Consider the following 18,665-nt stretch of genomic DNA (forward strand, 5'->3'; position numbering starts at 1 on the left):
ATGTCCACTGTATGTCAGTTTGACTCATTAACATTTTTTGAAAAGCTTGTGTTTTGGACCATGAAATGGTGTTAAGGTTTTGCATGTTGATTGGTGTACAAACATTTAAAAAAAGCTGGTGGTGCTCTTTGATTCGTTGTCTAAGAGATACAGTCATGACATCAGAAACCCCTGGAGAAAAGACAACGTTGATTATTCGCAACAAATTCCAGTTTCTATTGTCTTGTGGCACCACATCACCAAAAAATAATGGGGTATTCTTAACAAGACAAAGTTTGAATATAATTCAGACCCAAACTGTTGCAGTCACAAAAGATGATTTGCATTTAAACATATACGGCTAATTCAGTAATTTTGCTCTCAGCTCCTTAACTCTTGGTGACTCCTTGGTTTTTCCTACATCAACCATGTAGATTGTTGTCTGAATGAAAGTGTAAAAATGAAGGAGTGCCTCATCATATGCTAAATTAAAAACAAAGTGTGCTTTAAATAGCTCATCAAATGCACCGAGGGAAGTATTCGACTGACAGGGGATGATGTTCTTATCCAGAGCTATGTAGAAGTGCTCAATCTGGTTGCGGTTCCTGCCAACAGCAAGGAGGTATGGCTCTCTTCCTTCTCGTTGCTGAAGATGTTGTTCAAGGCTGGTACGAGACTACAAAGAGACAGATGAAAAACATTCTACAAGATGCAGTCACATAATGAAAAAGAAAAACTTAAGAACAGTAAATTCAGGAAGATTTAAAGCAGTCACATTCCTAGTCTCATTACCTTCTGATGCACCACAAGTCTGTTTATGGCATCTGATGCACTGATTTTTGAGACCTTCTTTCCAGGTGACGGTGGAAGTAGATGGAGCAGCAAAAGCAATGTTGCCATGTCACTGTCCCAGTCTAAAATTCAGATATAATTGACAAGTACTTTATCCAGATAATGTTTTTGTGAAGGCATCACTTATGCTTCGAGGCTACCAATTTAAAGGAATACACAAATAAATGAAGTTGAGAAAATAACATCTTACCAGAACAATGTTCACTATCTCTCTGGTTATTTGCTGACAGAAGAAGTGAGCGCACAACAGCAGTTGAAGTTAAGCCTATGGCTTCTTCAATGATTCTTGCCTTAAAAGTGGTATCCCACATTTCAAGCAACTTGGACGATGTTTCAGGACTGAAGAGTAGTGAGAAGTCTTGATTCACCTTTAATAATAATAATAATAATCAAAACAATAAATAAAAATTCAGAATGTTGCCTGTTATTCTTTGAATAAGCTGTTTGAATCTCCAAACTTACAAGTCCCTTAGTGTTTAGAAATGTAGGAAATGTCTTCAGAATATCTGCCGTCTTGTTTGGGTCATGAACAAGTCTATGCCTATAGTGAAAAGTCTCCCTCATTTTGAGTAAGATCTGTGATTCATTTGTGGAATGAGTAAGAAAGGCAATTGCCTCTCTTAAAGTATCCTCATCCTGCTGCCCAGAGCTGGAACATCTGTTCCTAGAGGGTCCACTCAAACCAATCTCACTTCTTTTGGAGATGCTAGGCTTATTTCGCTTCTTGGCGTTCCTCTGAACAGTCTTAAGTCGCCATGCAATGTATCCAGTCCCACTGTCTGCATCATAAAAATGTTCCTAAGGCATTTCAAAGAACATTACAAGGTTCATTATTCACAGGGACAATCTAGACAGATACAATATACAATACACAAGTTAAGGATACTCACATGGCCTTTTTTTGAAAATGGATCCTTAAGTGATGGGAAAAGAGACACAACACCTAGAGCATACTTCTCCTTCTGGTTCCTTGTAGGAATTCTCCTTAAAAAGCAAAGACATAGACTATACATAAGCAAAAACACAACAATCACGTGTACAAACATGACTGTAGGTATACAAACAGAAGCAGGAATATTAGGCTGCTAAACCACAATGTCCACCTAATATCATTGCAGTCATGAGAGGTTCACCCTCCCTGTAGAAGTATTGGATACAGGATACAGAATCTATTTCTCAAAATGTTCCGGAGGTCAGCATCAATAGGCTGATTACTTCATTAGATTTCAGAGACTGCTAGGGCTCATGGCAGCCATGTCCAATGTGATACTTTTTCGCCTGCTGTACATTAAACCTCTGCAGTGCTGACTCAGCACCAGGGTTTTTTTCCCAAGCTACTGTCTTGGAAGGGCTGTCCCTAGCACCCTCCAAGCCTGTGGATGCTGCATCTGCTAAGTGCATCACTTTTAAGATTAGACTCTTGTTGGCAATCACCTGGGTTATGTATCTAAAGTACACACTAATGTGACCCGGTTCCTCCTTTCTGCTTGGAGTTGAAGGGTGAAAGCTATTCTTTACCCAAGACTGGGTTATGTATCTAAAGTACACACTAATGTGACCCGGTTTAGGGTCCTTCAGGCCTTTCATCCTCCTCCTCATGGGTTGAGAAGCTACACATTATGTACCTTGAAGTTTATGTTCAGATGACCTCTACTTGTAGAAAGACTCACCAGTTGCAGATTTGTTTGGGTCCCCAAACAATCTATTAGTGGATTGTGGAGGTAGTTTCTATGGCTTATGAGGAGCATGATCTGCCTTTGCCTCTCCAGGTCCGAGCACATTCCACACAGGGAATAGCATCATCTAAGGCTTATTTTCAGGGGCATTCCTCTAAGACATTTATGATGCGGCAAGTGGGTTCTCCCCGCATACTTCTATAAGATTTTTTAGCCTGGACCTCCTAGTTACTGGGTCTCAGGTGCTCATGTCCCGAGTTGTGCCCAAGCAGCTTCACATAACAGCCCTCTATATTGCGAGTAAATCACTCGCATATGCGACTAAATCTTCACTCTGGGCAACTAAATGATGTCTAATATTAGCCAATGGTTAATAAATTCTCCCCAGTGTGTGAGTTGGAGGCTAAGTATAAGTTTAGCACAGATATATTTTCACTCGCCGAACACACTAAAATGAGCGCTTCAGAGTTTCACTCTCTGTCAAGCGATCTATGCTTTTTTTTCAGTTCCCTAAGGTCACAAAATGCTGGACTTTTGGTAGTACCTAGGATAACAAAGTCCACTAAAGGAGGTAGAGCTTTTTTGCATTTGGCTCCCGAACTCTGGAATAGCCTTCCTGATAATGTTTGGGATTCAGACAGACTTTCTCTGTTTAAATCTAGATTAAAAACACACCTCTTTGGCCAAGCATTCAAATAATTAATCTCATAATTTTGGACTGCATTTATATCTGATCAAATGCACTTAATTATTCTTTAGCTTGGGTTAAACTAATTAATTTTATTCAGTTGAAACTGCAGCTACGCTAATTATGTCTCTATTTGCTTCTCTGTTTTGCCACGGGATTTACACAAGCTCCAGTCTGGATCCAGAACACCTGAGAAGAGATGATGCCAACCCCTCAGAGGACCTCAGATGATGCTAACCCTGAGACAACATACAGAACTACCAAATGTTGCTATAAGTTTTATTTAATATAATAATTGCTGTAAATTGTGTTCATTGTATGTTTGATTACGTCTTTTATTTATTTTTCCGTACATTTCTGCCATATGCAATAAACTGACAGTCACCACTGATAAGCTACTACTAAATATTGTAGAAAGTTAATTTTCTGTAAAGTTGCTGTGCAATGATTTGCATCGTAAAAAGCACTATACAAATAAACTTGAATTGAATCATCTCAATGGATGCACAGAGTACCTGTATTTGATGTACCATGAACTCTAGTGTAACGGCGCACGACTCGCCGTCGCTTTGGTGAGAGCAAGCTTACATACATGCAGAATTGACGCGCTACATGTAAACCATATTATTTGTTGTATTTTCCTGTCAAAATAACAAAGTTCCTTTGGATTTTTTCAGCTTTTAAGAACTGCCATGTTTTCTGGTAGTGGGCGGAACTAATGCGCAAACGGCAATCTCATTGGCTGGCGCTCACTTATTATCGTCCCTATTTTGATTTCAGTGAATGAATTTGTGCAAGCGCACACAACCTGATTAATATTCATGAATCCAGCAGCTCGTTAATACTTTTTTACTGTTGTTATTAGTAGAATTCGTATTATTATTATTATCATCTTATTGTCACAGTTATGGACTTCTGTTATCACTTAGTTTCCTTATTTGGTCATGTTCCTTTTCTTGTTTAGTTAATTAATTAGCCCCACACCTGTTTCTGTTTCCCACTGTTTAAAATCTGTGTTCTCCTTTATTCCTTTGTCCGCTATTGATTTTAGAGTATTTGGATTTGTGTTTGGATGCTTTAGTTAGCACACCAGCACGTGTGACACTTATCAGTATTAGTTTTTCCCTTTTTTTTTTTTTTACACCACCACCAGTCCTAAATTCAGTTACAATGTCTCTGCATTTTAATTCTAATTACTAAAGTTCATTAAATAATATCTGATTATCATAATATAATATTATAATGCTTGACTGACTGATGTTAAGAGTGTACTTTCAGATATTTAAAAAGCTGTACCATTTTACAAACATACACAGTGTGTGTTTATGTATATATACAGAACTGTACAAAAGTGTTAGTCCATTAGTATTTTCACCAACAAAAAAACACCCAAACACCCAACTGGTTTTAATCCTGTTATTTCTATCTTTTGCTGTAGTGTGTCAGTAGGAAATAACATTCTTTTGCCATTAATTTTAATAATCCAGTGAAATTTTTGCATGCACAAGGACTCTGACAACAGCCAGTGCTCCACGCAGAGGTCTGATCTCAACATCATCCAGTCTGTCTGGAATGACATGAAGAAACAGAACAAACTGAGACAGACTCAATCCAGATTGGATTATTACAATTAATGGCAGAAGGAATGTTTGGAAATGTAAACTGATATTTCCTACTGACACACTACAGCAAAAGATATAAATAACTGGCCGAACACCATTCTTTGAGGTGAAAATACTAACGTGCCTAAGACTTTTGCACAGTAGGGTGTATATATATATATATATATATATATATATATATATATATATATATATACTAGTGGTGTGAAAATATATATATACATACACACACACACACACACACACACACACACACAGTGGTGTGAAAATGTTGGCCTCCTTCCTGATTTCTTATTTTTTTGCATGTTTGTCACACTTTAATGTTTCAGATCAAACAAATTTAAATATTAGTCAAAGATAACACAAGTAAACACAATATGCAGTTTTTAAATGAAGGTATTTAATATTAAGGGAAAACAAAATCCAAAACTAAATGGCCCTTTGTGAAGAAGTGTTTTCCCCCCTGTTAAAACTGTGGTTTATCACACCTGAGTTCAATTTCTCTAGCCACACCCAAGCCTGATTACTGCCAAACCTGTTCGCAGTAAAGAAATTTCTTAAATAGGACCTGCCTGACAAAGTGAAGTAGACCAAAAGTTCCTCAAAAGCAAGACATCATGCCGAGATACAAGGAAATTCAGAAACAAATGAGAAAGAAAGTAATTGAGATCTATCAGCCTGGAAACGGTTATAAAGCCATTTCTAAAGCTTTGGGACTCCTGCGAACCACAGTGAAAGCCATTATTCACAAATGGAGAAAACATGGAACAGTGGAGAACCTTCCCAGGAGTCACCAGCTGACCAAAATTACCCCAAGAGCACAGCGACGACTCATCCAAGAGGCCACAAAAGACCCCACAACAACATCCAAAGAACTGCAGGCCTCACCTACCTCAGTTAAGCTCAGTGTTCATGACTCCACCATAAGAAAGAGACTGGGCAAAAATGGTCTGCATGACAGAGTTCCAAGACGAAAACTGCTGCTGAGCAAAAAGAACATAAAGATTCGTCTCAGTTTTGCCAGAAAACATCTTGATGATCCCCAAGACTTTTGGGTAAATACTCTGTAGGCTGACGAGACAAAAGTTGAACTTTTTGGAAGGTGTGTGTCCCATTACATCTGGTGTAAAAGTAACACCACATTTCAGAAAAAGAACATCATACAAACAGTAAAATATGGTGGTGGTATTGTGATGGTCTGGGGCTGTTTTGCTGCTTCAGGACCTGGAACACTTGCTGTGATAAATGGAACCATGAATTCTGCTGTTTACCAAAAAATCCTGAAGGAGAATGTCTGGCCGTCTGTTTGTGACCTCAAGCTCAAGCCAACGTGGGTTCTGCAGCAGGACAATGACCTAAAACACACAAGCAAGACTTTGGAGTGGCCTAGTCAAAGTCCTTACCTGAATCCTGTTGAGATGATGTGGCATGACCTTAAAAAGGCGATTCATGCTCAAAAACCCTCCAATGCGGCTGAATTACAACAATTCTGCATAGATGAGTGGACCAAAATTCCTCCACAGCGCTGTAACAGACTCATTGCAAGTTATCGTAAATGCTTGATTGCAGTTGTTGCTCCTAAGGGTGGCCCAACCAGTTAAAAGGTTTAGGGGGCAAACACTTTTTCACACAGGGCCATGTAGTTTTGGATTTTGTTTTCCCTTAATAATAAAAACCTTCATTTAAAAATTGCATGATGTGTTCACTTGTGTTATCTTTTACTAATATTTAAATTTGTTTGATTATCTGAAACATTAAAGTATGACAAACATGCAAAAAAATAAGAATCAGGAAGGGGGCCAACACTTTTTCAAACCACTGTGTATATATAGTACATCAGTCTGGCGAGTAAACTAAAAAAAATTACTAGCCAATGGCGATTCAATTGCTAAGATGTCCGTAGAGGGTTGCATTAGGACAGATATTTTGCCATTATGGTGTAGTGGGTATTTAGTTTCACAAAGTGTTGTCATACAACATAACAGAGTTCCTTGAAAGGGAACGTCTTGGGGTATGACTGTAATGCCTCTACCCTTTGCCATATTTCCTGTGTGCCTGGGAGCGGCTTGCTTCATTCTATCAGAAGCTAACTCTATTGTGATGCTGGCTTCACTTTGTAGCTTTTGTGTTAAAACTGTCATGCCTATGAGTATTTAAGAACAAATAAAAGCAGTTTTACCCATGCATTTCCACCATATGTCCAACCAAAATGTTGACTAGGACTCGTCTCATTTCACTTGAAAGTGTATTTTTGGAACTGTATTCAGCAAGGACAGCATCTCCTCCACTTGTCTGCTTTAGGGCACTACGAACCATCTTCAAAAAACAAAACAACAAAAAAAAAACATTATACATCAAAATTGTAAAAAAAAATTTTTTTAAATAAAACATACTAAATGTAAATGACCAAGTAACCTCTTTTGCCTCAGCTGCTGCATCATTTGTCTTAGATTTCTTGTAAGGGTGTTCTGGCATTTGGTCAAGTTCATATGATGAATGACTAAGTGACAAAATGTCGGTCCAAGAGCTGCTTGTTGCATCTGAAAACATTTCTGAAACACAAGAACCAATTAAAACATGAATAATAATTTATGTGTTACACAACAGGAATGTAATGCCACACTGTACCTTCATTCTCTCTTCTAACAATAATAAGCGATGTATCAGGTCTCGCAATGAGCACATCTTGTAAAATGTCCTCGTCTATCTCAGTTTCAGTGTCGTCATAAATGTGTAGATTTGTCTCAGGTGGTAAGCCAAACCTATAGTGGACTAAACATAGACAGCATTTTATGTATGAAAAAGAAACAACAAATGAAGTAAAAACAAATAACAACAAAAAAAAACCCACCTTCATTAACAAAATCTGCAAAAGTGAATCCATCCTGAAGTCTGATAAATTTCCTGCAGTCCTGATATCTAACTTTGATCAGCAGCATGTTTTAAATCTGAGAATGCAAAAAAATTTATTAAATCATTAGTCATTAAAGACTATAAAAATAAACATTGCATAAACCTGTCATTTAGATAGGTTTGCTAAAAAATGACAACACAACTCTATGCAAATTTTCTAAATGCTTTTGACATTACTTATGCATAATTTTGGAAGATATTCCAACAATTGTGAAATTAAATTGAATGATTAAAGGTGCAGTATGTAAGATTGCTTTTAGACTGGCACTTTTGGTGCACACCCGGGTTTGATTGACGTCAATCAAAGTTTGGTATATTTTGATAATATGAAAACTCTCTCCTCAAAACTTGTGTGCACACACAAAAACTTAACCAAGTCCGCTTAAAAAGGTGGTCTTCTGTACAACAGTTCAAGTGAACTCTGGTACGGTTTGCTGCTGAAATAAATGTAAACGTACCAAATTGTTGAAATTAATCTTTATTAATGGCGTATTATTTGATAAAAATGTGTGCTTGTGTGTGTGTTTCACTCACTCACTGAGTGTGGCTGACGCACTTCAAGCAGAGAGCTGTATATCTAATTTCTTCAGGCCTTCTGCATTTTTTGGAGCATTTGCAGTATATTCATGGCAGATAGACACAAGTGCCTTATGTTACAAAGCGTTGGAAACAAAACCGACGGTTCAAAATCAAAAAAATAAAATTGAGGAGAGCAGCGCTGTTTTTTGCCATGCTGCGCCATCATTACTAAGCAACGGAGTAAACAGCTTCTGGTTTGATGACACAAACAAAGCGCAGTTCGGACGCAAAAAATATAACGAACAATTTTGAAAATTAAAACGATTTTACAAATTTGTACAGAATAATTTTTTTTTCTCATTATATATTTATTCCCATATGTAAACTATAGTAAATTGTAATATATCGTATATGCAGTTCAGTATGCTCATAAACTTACATACCCCTTGCAGAATGTGCAAAATGTAAATAATTGAAAAAAATAAGAAAAAATTGCATGTTGTTTTTTTAGTTAAGGCCCTTATTGGTTTAGCTCCTGCGTACCTAAGGCGGGGTGAGAGACACTTGCTTGCAGTCAAAAGAGAGTTTATTGACTCACAAATTACATTGGCGACATTAAAGTTGACCCTCCTCACGGAGGCCCAAAGAAGAACTAACTCCTGAGAGGCCAAGTATGCCCCTTTTACACTCAAGGGTCAAACCATCCCAACCACAGGAAAAACCACAAAAAAGGAAAATCATAGACACATAAACATCTACATTGCAGTCCAAAATTAAATAAGATCAACATTACAAAAACACATTCAAAAACTGAACAATACATTTATATACACACATTCCCAATAACATAAACGATGGCGACATTAAAGTAGCCAGTGACTATGCCTCCTCCCAGGATGCCCAAAGGGAAACAGGAACCGCACTTCCTCTTAAAACCACTGCTGCAGTCAGAGCCAAGAAGGAAAAAAAGGTAAGGAAATAAAACTGATAAACTCTGAATAAATAAATACAGAAATGAAGGGTGTCTCTTTTCCTTGACCTAATGTGCACCTTAGACAAGAAAAATAAACCACAAAATTAAATTTATATACAAATAATAAAAACAACATTCCTATCAATAATGTAAACCAAACAAGTAACCCAAATTAACAGGGCATTCTCAATGGCCTCCCAATCTCCTTTCACACAAAGAGTCAACCCTTACCATATAGCGTTTGTAAAAAGCAAATTCAGCTTGTTCTTTGTCTTTTGCTCCTGAACGTCCGGAATGTTCTCAATGGCCTCCCAAGCTCCTGGCACCTTTGTAGGTACTTTTTGTATGCCTGCGCATGGCTCAAGTGGAGGTTTTCCATTGCAAGTTGAATTTCTTCTGGCAACCACTATGTATTAAGGTTACTAGGTACCATTTTTTCTCCACCCAGTTAACGATTTGGTCTGCTTCTTCCTTCTGGACTTCTGGGTCTGACCTTTGTGGAGAGGGTGCCTTTTTGGAGCCTCCTGTGTTTCTGGTTTAGGTGGAGGTTTTGGCTGCTGTCGGGGCATCTTGTGTGGTACCGTTTCATGAAGTCTTTTAACAGAAGGTGAGTGGAGCAGTATTAAAGGAGATAAAATCTTCATTCTTTGCAGCTCGTTCTGGCTTAGGGGCATCTCACCCATGAGAGCACCAAGCTGTGCAATGGACACATAATCTCCATTCTGGATGTGCCCAAGACAGCTGATGAAGGTTAATGTCTGAAGACGTTGATTCACACTCAGAGCGAATGAGTTCTTCTGTACAGCAGCAATACAACACCTCCTTGAGGAGACCCCCTTGCTCATCCCATTTAGGGACAACGAACACCAGCTGGGCCTTCGGCAAGTGGTGAGGCCGGTTGCAAGCCGCCTGACTGACACCCTTCAGTCACTTTTCAGGAAAAATCGGGGAAAAGGTGGGTTCACCCAAAGTTTGACCTCTCTACAGTGCGAAATAGCACTCGAGGAGCTATTCTACGGAAAGGTCCTATGTCCTCAGTCTGCACCGTACTCCATCAGCCTGGGGACAAACTCAAGTGATGCCAACAGCCTGACAAAGAGGCTTCCTGGGCCTGTCACCTGTTGGAAGTGCAAGCGTCGGTGAATCTCCGCCACCACTTAAACTATGGGTCAGTGATCCCATTCAGATACAAAGCATTGAGAGGCTATTTCCTCTGACTGACACTTTGAAGGCGTCCCCGGCAGTGGTGGGTGAGGACCTTCTTAAAGTGCTCTTGGCAGACATTAATGAAAGGAATGACAGAATAAATATGCAATCGTTCAAAGACCAGACTCCTCCATTCATGGCAAAACTAGTTGGATCCAGGACCAAGCAGCAGTTTTGCAAAGAACTGCCGGAATGAAAAGCTTTCAACCATCCTTTGACTTTCGGGAGGGCGGCTGAATTGGCACAATCCATGGGGCATGATGTCTCCCTGTGTTTGTTTGAGGGTATGCAGGAGTACAAATACTTCCCGTGCATAACATACTTGGATGAGAAACACCATCCAAAAGCCAAGTGGAACAAAAGGGACTGCATTCAACTGCTCAAAGATGGTGAGGCACCGTCCCCTGCAACTGATGCCGCTGGCGTTATCGGCGATGTGTGCGCGGAGATTGAGCGGATTGAGCCTGTGCTATTCATCAAACATCCAGAGATACAGGAAGAGTAGTACCTAGGAGGATTAGTAGTACATAGGATAGCAAAGATCACTAAAGGAGGTAGAGCTTTTTCACATTTGGCTCCCAAACTCTGGAAAAGGCTTCCTGATAACGTTCAGGGTTCTGACACGCTCTCTCTGTTTAAATCTAAATTAAAGACGCATCTCTTTAGCCAAGCATTTACATAATATATTTGATGACCCCGTACTGCAGTTATATCTGATCAATTGCACATCATCATTCTTTTGCTTGGGTTGAACACACAATTTTTGCTTGATTCAGCTGCTATGCTAATTTTGTCTCTATTTCTGCCACATGATTTAAATCCCGAGGTAACTAGCAATTACACAGTCTAAAATTTATACACACCCCACAAAAACACAAAATAACAAAAACACCAGAAAAGATAATACAAAAACCCCACAGGACAACAACAACACAAAAATAAAACAAATTTTTGCTATAAGTTTGATCGCAACTGCTGTTAATGCTGTAAATAGTGTTTATTGTATGTTTAACCATGACTTTTACTGTACATTTCTGCCATATGGACATCAACTTGGAAACTAGTCACCACTGATAAGATAGTACTAAATAATGTAGAATTTTTTTTAATAAAGTTGATTTACAACAATTTGTATCGTGAAAAGCACTGTACAAATAAACCTGAATAGAACTTAGTACTGTCCTGGATAAGCTATTTCACATAACAGCTGTTTACATACACTTCACAAGACAAAATAATAACTGAATTTTTTAAAAATGACCCCATTCAAAAATTTACATGCCCATGAATCTTAGTACTGTGTGTCATTTCCTGGGTGATCCAAGACTGTTTATATATTTTATGATAGTTGTTCCTGAGTCCCTTGTTGGTCCTGAGCAGTTCCTCCAGCTCCTGCACAATCTTTGGTTTTCCAGCATTTTCTGCATATTTGAACCTTTTCCAAAAAGTGACTGTATGATTTTGAGATCTTCACACTGAGGACAACTGAGGGACTTGTGGAGTATATTAAGCTTCACCCAACCATATTGCTACAACGACGACCGGGTCACCTGCAGATTTGCCTTAAACAACATTAGGAAGATTAGACCATTCCTGTCAGAGCAAGCCACCCAAACTTCTTGTCCAAACTCTTGTTCTCTCCAGACTGGACTATTGTAATGCTCTCCTCGCGGGCCTTCCTGACATGTACTATCAAGCCTCTACAACTGATCCAGAATGCAGCAGCGAGGGTTGTCTTCAATGAGCCAAAACAGCTCATGTTACTCCTCTCCTCATCAGGATACACTGGCTACCAGTAGCCGTTTGCATTAAATTCAAGGTACTGATGCTTGCCTACAAGACGACCACTGGCACGGCACCAATATACCTAAGCTCATTAGTTCAATCTTATGCACCCTCCAGAAGTTTGCTCTCTCTGCAAGTGAACGGCGCCTTGTGGTGCCAATCCCAAAGAGGTTCAAAATCAATCTCACTGACTTTTTTCCCTGGACCTGTTCCCACTGGTGGAATGACCTCCCGATCTCAATTCGAACAGCTGAGTCTTTACTCATTTTCAAAAAACATCTAAAGACTCGTCTTTTTCGCCTGCACTTAACCAACTAATACTAGCACTTACCTTTTCTTTTTCTTGTCTATCATATTAAAAAAAAAAAAAAAAAAAAACTCTGGCTACGTGTTCTGTACTAGACTAACTAAGACTTGTCATAGCACTTGTATAACCGTTGTTGTTCTCTCGCGTTGATCTGATTTTTTCTACTGTTCTCATTTGTAAGTCGCTTTGGATAAAAGCGTCTCCAAAATGATTAACACATACTGCTAATATGTACACATCTGTTATATTAAATAGCTTATTTAGTACAGTGCTAAATAAAAAAATAACATGCAATTTTCATGATCCCTCTTATCATATATATTGCTTCAGTTATTAACATTTTACACATTCTGCAAGTGGTATGTAAACTTATGAGCACAACTATTGTAGTATTTACAACACTTTGTTAAAGAATGCTACTGCATACTGTAGGTATTAACTATAGTGAACTTAAGTGTAATAAATACTGTAGTACCTATAACTTTAATTTTTACTACAGTAAACTGTAGTGTATTGTAGTTAAATATACCCTATAGTCATAAGATGTACAGTATTAGATTAAGTATTGTTTATATTACTATAGTTGTTATTACCACAACAAATTCATTAAAGTACTTTACTATAGTGTTTTTGAACCAAACTGTAGGATGTACTTTATTCATTTTCAAGGCTGAATTACCTCTATTGCTTGAGATAAAACAGATTTTCCAGAATTATTGAGGCATGATGCAATATAATTTAACTTAAGTGTCTAGTGACATTAACTTAATTTGGCAAATGGATACTTGATTGAAAAAAGGTTGCAAACTACAAGCAGACTTATCCAAGGAAATGTTTCAGTGGGAATCTCTTGTGAAAGAACATTCCCTTCCTCTATAATAGCTGTTACTGTATATTAGCATTAGCATTTGCTTGTTGTTGTGTGAGGAGGTTAGTGTTTCTCTGGCAGCTCCACTCCTCTATAGTAGCTGTTACTCTTTGCCTGTTAGCATTAGCATTAACATGCCTGTTGTTGTGTGAGGAGGTTAGTGTGTTTCTCTGGCAGCTCCTCTCCTCTATAGTAGCTGTTACTCTTTGTCTGTTAGCATTAGCATTAACATGCCTGTTGTTGTGAAAGGAGGTTAGTGTGTTTCTCCTCTCCTCCATATCATCTATAACACCTTTCACTCTATCACTATCAACATCATCAACAACACTGTTGTACTATGAGGTGTGAGAGGAGGTTAGTGTGTTTTCTCTGGCAGCTCCTCTCCTCTATAGTAGCTGTTACTCCTTTGCCTGTTAGCATTAGCATTAACATGCTGTTGTTGTGTGAGGAGGTTAGTGTGTTTCTCTGTAACATCATATCACCAGCTACTCTTTGTCTAGACTGTTAGCATGTTTGTTAGCATTAGGTTAGCATTAGCATTAACATGCCTGTTGTTTGTGTTAGGAGGTTAGTGTTGTTTCTCTGGCAGCCCTCCTCTCCTCTATAGTAGCTGTTACAGGTTAGTGTGTTAGCATTAGCATTAACATGCCTGTTGTAGTATGAGGAGGTTAGTGTGTTTCTCTGGCAGCTCCTCTCTCCAGCTTCACTCCTCTCCTCTATAGTAGCTGTTACTCTTTGCCTGTTAGCATTAGCATTAGCATGCCTGTTGTTGTGAGAGGAGGTTAGTGTGTTTTTCTGGCAGCTCCTCTCCTCTATAGTAGCTGTTTTACTCTTTGCCTGTTAGCATTAGCATTAACATGCCTGTTGTTTGTGAGAGGACTTTAGTGTGTTTCTCTGGCAGCTCCTCTCCTCTATAGTAGCTGTTACTCTTTGCCTGTTAGCATTAGCATTAGCATTAACATGCCTGTTGTAGTATGAGGAGGTTAGTGTGTTTCTCTGGCAGCTCCTCTCCTCTCTATAGTAGCTGTTACTCTTTGCCTGTTAACATTAGCATTAACATGCCTGTTGTAGTATGAGGAGGTTAGTGTGTTTCTCTGGCAGCTCCTCTCCTCTATAGTAGCTGTTACTCTTTGCCTTATAACAATAACAATAACAAACATGCCTGTTGTATAAGACTATAATAATGTTTTTTATCATTAACATCAACACTCCAGCTTCACTCCTATCATCTAAATTATCCTCTTACCTGTCTGGGTTAGCATTAGCAGTAACATGCCTGTTGTTGTGTGAGGAGGTTAGTGTGTTTCTCTGGCAGCTCCTCCTCCTCTATAGTAGCTGTTACTCTTTGTCTGTTAGCATTAGCGTTAACATGCCTGTTGTTGTGTTAGGAGGTTTAGTGTGTTTCTCTGGCAGCTCCTCTCCTCTATAGTAGCTGTTACTCTTTGTCTGTTAGCATTAGCATTAACATGCCTGTTGTTGTGTGAGGAGGTTAGTGTTTCTCTCGAAGCTCTGGCAGCTCCTCTCCTCTATAGTAGCTGTTACTCTTTGCCTGTTAGCATTAGCATTAGCATTAACATGCCTGTTGTAGTATGAGGAGGTTAGTGTGTTTCTCTGGCAGCTCCTCTCCTCTATAGTAGCTGTTACTCTTTGCCTGTTAACATTAGCATTAACATGCCTGTTGTTGTGTGAGGACTTTAGTGTGTTTCTCTGGCAGCTCCTCTCCTCTATAGTAGCTGTTACTCTTTGCCTGTTAGCATTAGCATTAACATGCCTGTTGTTGTGTGAGGAGGTTAGTGTGTTTCTCTGGCAGCTCCTCTCCTCTATAGTAGCTGTTACTCTTTGTCTGTTAGCATTAAGCGTTAACATGCCTGTTGTTGTGTGAGGAGGTTAGTGTGTTTCTCTGGCAGCTCCTCTCCTCTATAGTAGCTGTTACTCTTTGCCTGTTAGCATTAGCATTAACATGCCTGTTGTAGTATGAGGAGGTTAGTGTTTCTCTGGCAGCTCCACTCCTCTATAGTAGCTGTTGCTTTTTCTCTGTTAGCATTAGCATTAACATGCCTGTTGTTGTGTGAGGAGGTTAGTGTTTCTCTGGCAGCTCCACTCCTCTATAGTAGCTGTTGCTTTTTCTCTGTTAGCATTAGCATTAACATGCCTGTTGTTGTGTGAGGAGGTTAGTGTGTTTCTCTGGCAGCTCCTCTCCTCTATAGTAGCTGTTACTCTTTGTCTGTTAGCATTAGCATTAACATGCCTGTTGTTGTGTGAGGAGGTTAGTGTTTCTCTGGCAGCTCCACTCCTCTATAGTAGCTGTTGCTTTTTCTCTGTTAGCATTAGCATTAACATGCCTGTTGTTGTGTTGAGGAGGTTAGTGTGGTTTCTCTGGCAGCTCCTCTCCTCTATAGTAGCTGTTGCTCTTTCTCTGTTAGCATTAGCATAACATGCCTGTTGTTGTGTGAGGAGGTTAGTGTTTCTCTGGCAGCTCCACTCCTCTATAGTAGCTCTTTGTTTGTTAGCATTAGCATTAACATGTATGTTGTCGTGTGAGGAGGTTAGTGTTTCTCTTACCTGTCTGGCAGCTCCTAATCTCTCTCCAGCTTCACTCCTTTCTTCTATAATAACTGTTACTCTTTGTCTGTTAGCATTAGCAATAACATGTCTGTTGTAGTGTGAGAAGCTTGTGTTTCTCACTCTCTCCAGCTGCACCCCTCCTCTCTTCTGTAGGAGCTGTTTTTCACTGAGTGTTAGTGTGGTTGTTATAATTAGCGTTAGCGTGTTTCTCACCAGTCTGGTGGCTCCTCATCTCTCTCTCCAGCTGCACTCCTCTCATTTTTTGTAGCTATTGCTATTAGCATGTCTGTTGTAGTGTGAGGAGGTCCAAGTGTTTCTCATCTCATCTCTCTAGCGGCACTCCTCTCAGTGAACTGCTAAAATATATTTATTTACTTTTTTTTTTGCAAACTCAAATTTACCCATGTACTCCTATTAGGTTTATCAGGCAGGTTCATAAAAACTGTCAAAATTGGAAGGTTTGGTACTTCATCATTTTTGTGTATTTTGTGTTCAGCATTGTGATGGATTTAGTCATTTTATTTTTTTGGACAAATTAAAAAGAAAGTGTTATTATTGATATAAGTTAATATATAATAATTAATATAAATATTTTCACCAATAATTTCACCATTAATTCCACTGAGACTTCTCCCCACACCACACTTACACACAAACACAAATAAACAACCAAATAAAAATACATATCCAACCCACAAATTATGCCTAGTATGTGAACTGATGGTGTTACAGTTAATTAAAGTTTATGCAAAGCAACCATCAGAGACCTACAAAACTTTAGTTGTTCTGCATCAGAAAGGGAGAAACCTTCCTTGGATAAGAAGCTTGCCAATGCCATTTTTAGTACAATACTTCTTACATTTATTTTTATTCACTGTATTGTATACAGTTGTGTGAACTGTGACAATGGAATGTTTCTTTTAATTGTTTTTGATTGAAATATTAATTTATATTATACTTTAAAGCAGTTTCCTACTGGCAGAATTAAGAAGCTGAGAGGGGCAGGAAGAGACAAACTAAACAATGAGAGCAAGCTGTTTAGGAAAGGGGAGGATAAGACAACAATTTGTGATCTAGTGGATTAGGTGATTGAATATTTTATCATCAAGGACCACCACATGTCTGTAAAGATATAAGATGCAAAAAGTCTTTGTATCAGATTCTTAAATCAGGACAAAGAGTGGGGAGTCTCCAGGACCAGGATTATGGAGTATTTTTATTTTTGGGGAACCTTTTCATGTACATGATGTAACTAAATTCAAACTATAAACTATAAACTATATAAAAACTAGCAATGAACAATGCTGCAAACAAGCATTGAGATCAAGTGTCAAGGTGAGGGATCAAGGGTTTTTTTTTTTTTTTTTTTTTAAATTTTTTTTTTTTTTAAAGTGTTAAATGAAACTGACAATTTGTCTGTTTGGAAGAGTGATGTTTTATGCAGTAGCCATGACAGTTTTCATAGTATTTCATGGATTTTCCAGAAGTCCCCAGGTACCCTAGTGGCCACTTCAGACATTCAAGTAGAGGACATTGTTGCATTATATGTGAGCTAGAAGATGTGAACCAGTTGGCCCACTTCTTGGACATGGTAAATATCCATAATTTTGTGAAAAACAATATATTGCTCACTCAAAAACGCACTCTGGGTGCAAGGCAGGTGTTTATTTAGAGCAGTAATGTTGAACACAAAAGGTGGAGCTCAGAAGTGTAGAGCCCAGACAGTCTATGGCTTGCACATAACAGACACAAGATAGTCAAGCAAGAAATCCAACTGGCACCATCTGCATTAATTATTCACTGATGTATTTCAGCAGGTCGCACATACTAATTTGTTATCTGGCCTTTTTTTAACACATTCCCGTATACAGAAACATGACAAAAATTATGTCCATCAATTATGAAACAGATCACTTTTTATGATTCATTCCTTTGTATTAATTAAAACGTTTAAATAACTATTGACCCTTTTTTATGATAATAATAACAACAACAACAATAATACTGCTTCGTAGGCCTTTTCAGAGTTCCGTAAAATGTAAAAAAAAAAAAAAAAAATGTATAAATTAGACAACGATACAAATTATGAACTTTGTTATTTTATTAGGTCACATTCAAATATAAAACATGCTGTTTATACCTTTTTTTTTTTTATAATACATACTTTTACCCATAAGCGCTTTCCCAGATATGTGCTATGAACCAAGTTATAGCTCAGTGTGTGTCATAATCTCCATGTCCTTTTCTTATAGAAGCTGTCAATATGCTTTATATAAATTACTTGTCATTAAGCTCTGTTTTTGTAACTGATCATTAGAAAAACGAATAAATTAATTAATTATAAATAACCCAAAAAAAAAAAATTACATAAACATTAAAGTTATTATTTATGTAGAGCTCAATAAAAAAAAAGTACATTTACATTTATGCATTTAGCAGACGCTTTTATTTTTTTCCCAAAATATTTTTATTAAGATTTTCTTCATGTAAATACAATCACAATCTTGTTAATACAAATTTGTCCATGTGAACATAATGACTGCATTACATGAATTTAAACCCAATAAAAGGCAAGAAATAAGCAATTAAGAACTAATACAGTGAACAACGCTTCTCTCTTCAACATATGTCATTAATCATAGAAAATAAAAAACATAGTATAACATATACTCTTATCTCAAAGTGTACATTAATTTAAACTTAAGCTTAAAT

At 38.1% G+C, this 18,665-nt stretch overlaps 1 protein-coding gene across 2 annotated transcripts; it reads right to left on the reverse strand.

Annotated features, from left to right (window-relative positions):
- On the reverse strand, positions 1-16,473 carry LOC109050119. 2 transcript variants are annotated; one of them, XM_042721053.1, is made up of 10 exons: positions 16,167-16,473; positions 7,669-7,765; positions 7,446-7,589; positions 7,233-7,369; positions 6,997-7,133; positions 1,722-1,815; positions 1,294-1,629; positions 1,022-1,199; positions 772-893; positions 1-655 (listed from the first exon to the last, which is right to left on the reverse strand). In XM_042721053.1, the coding sequence occupies exons 2-10, from the start codon at positions 7,754-7,756 to the stop codon at positions 341-343; spliced, it is 1,551 nt and encodes a 516-aa protein (XP_042576987.1). In that variant the 5' UTR covers positions 7,757-7,765; positions 16,167-16,473; the 3' UTR covers positions 1-340. The 2 variants fall into 2 exon arrangements, with proteins under 2 accessions (XP_042576987.1, XP_042576986.1); XM_042721052.1 differs by having other exon boundaries at positions 15,951-16,472.
- Positions 16,474-18,665: the final 2,192 nt, after the last annotated feature.

This window comes from Cyprinus carpio, chromosome B3 (genome assembly GCF_018340385.1).
Source record: "Cyprinus carpio isolate SPL01 chromosome B3, ASM1834038v1, whole genome shotgun sequence".
Lineage (NCBI taxonomy): Eukaryota > Metazoa > Chordata > Actinopteri > Cypriniformes > Cyprinidae > Cyprinus > Cyprinus carpio.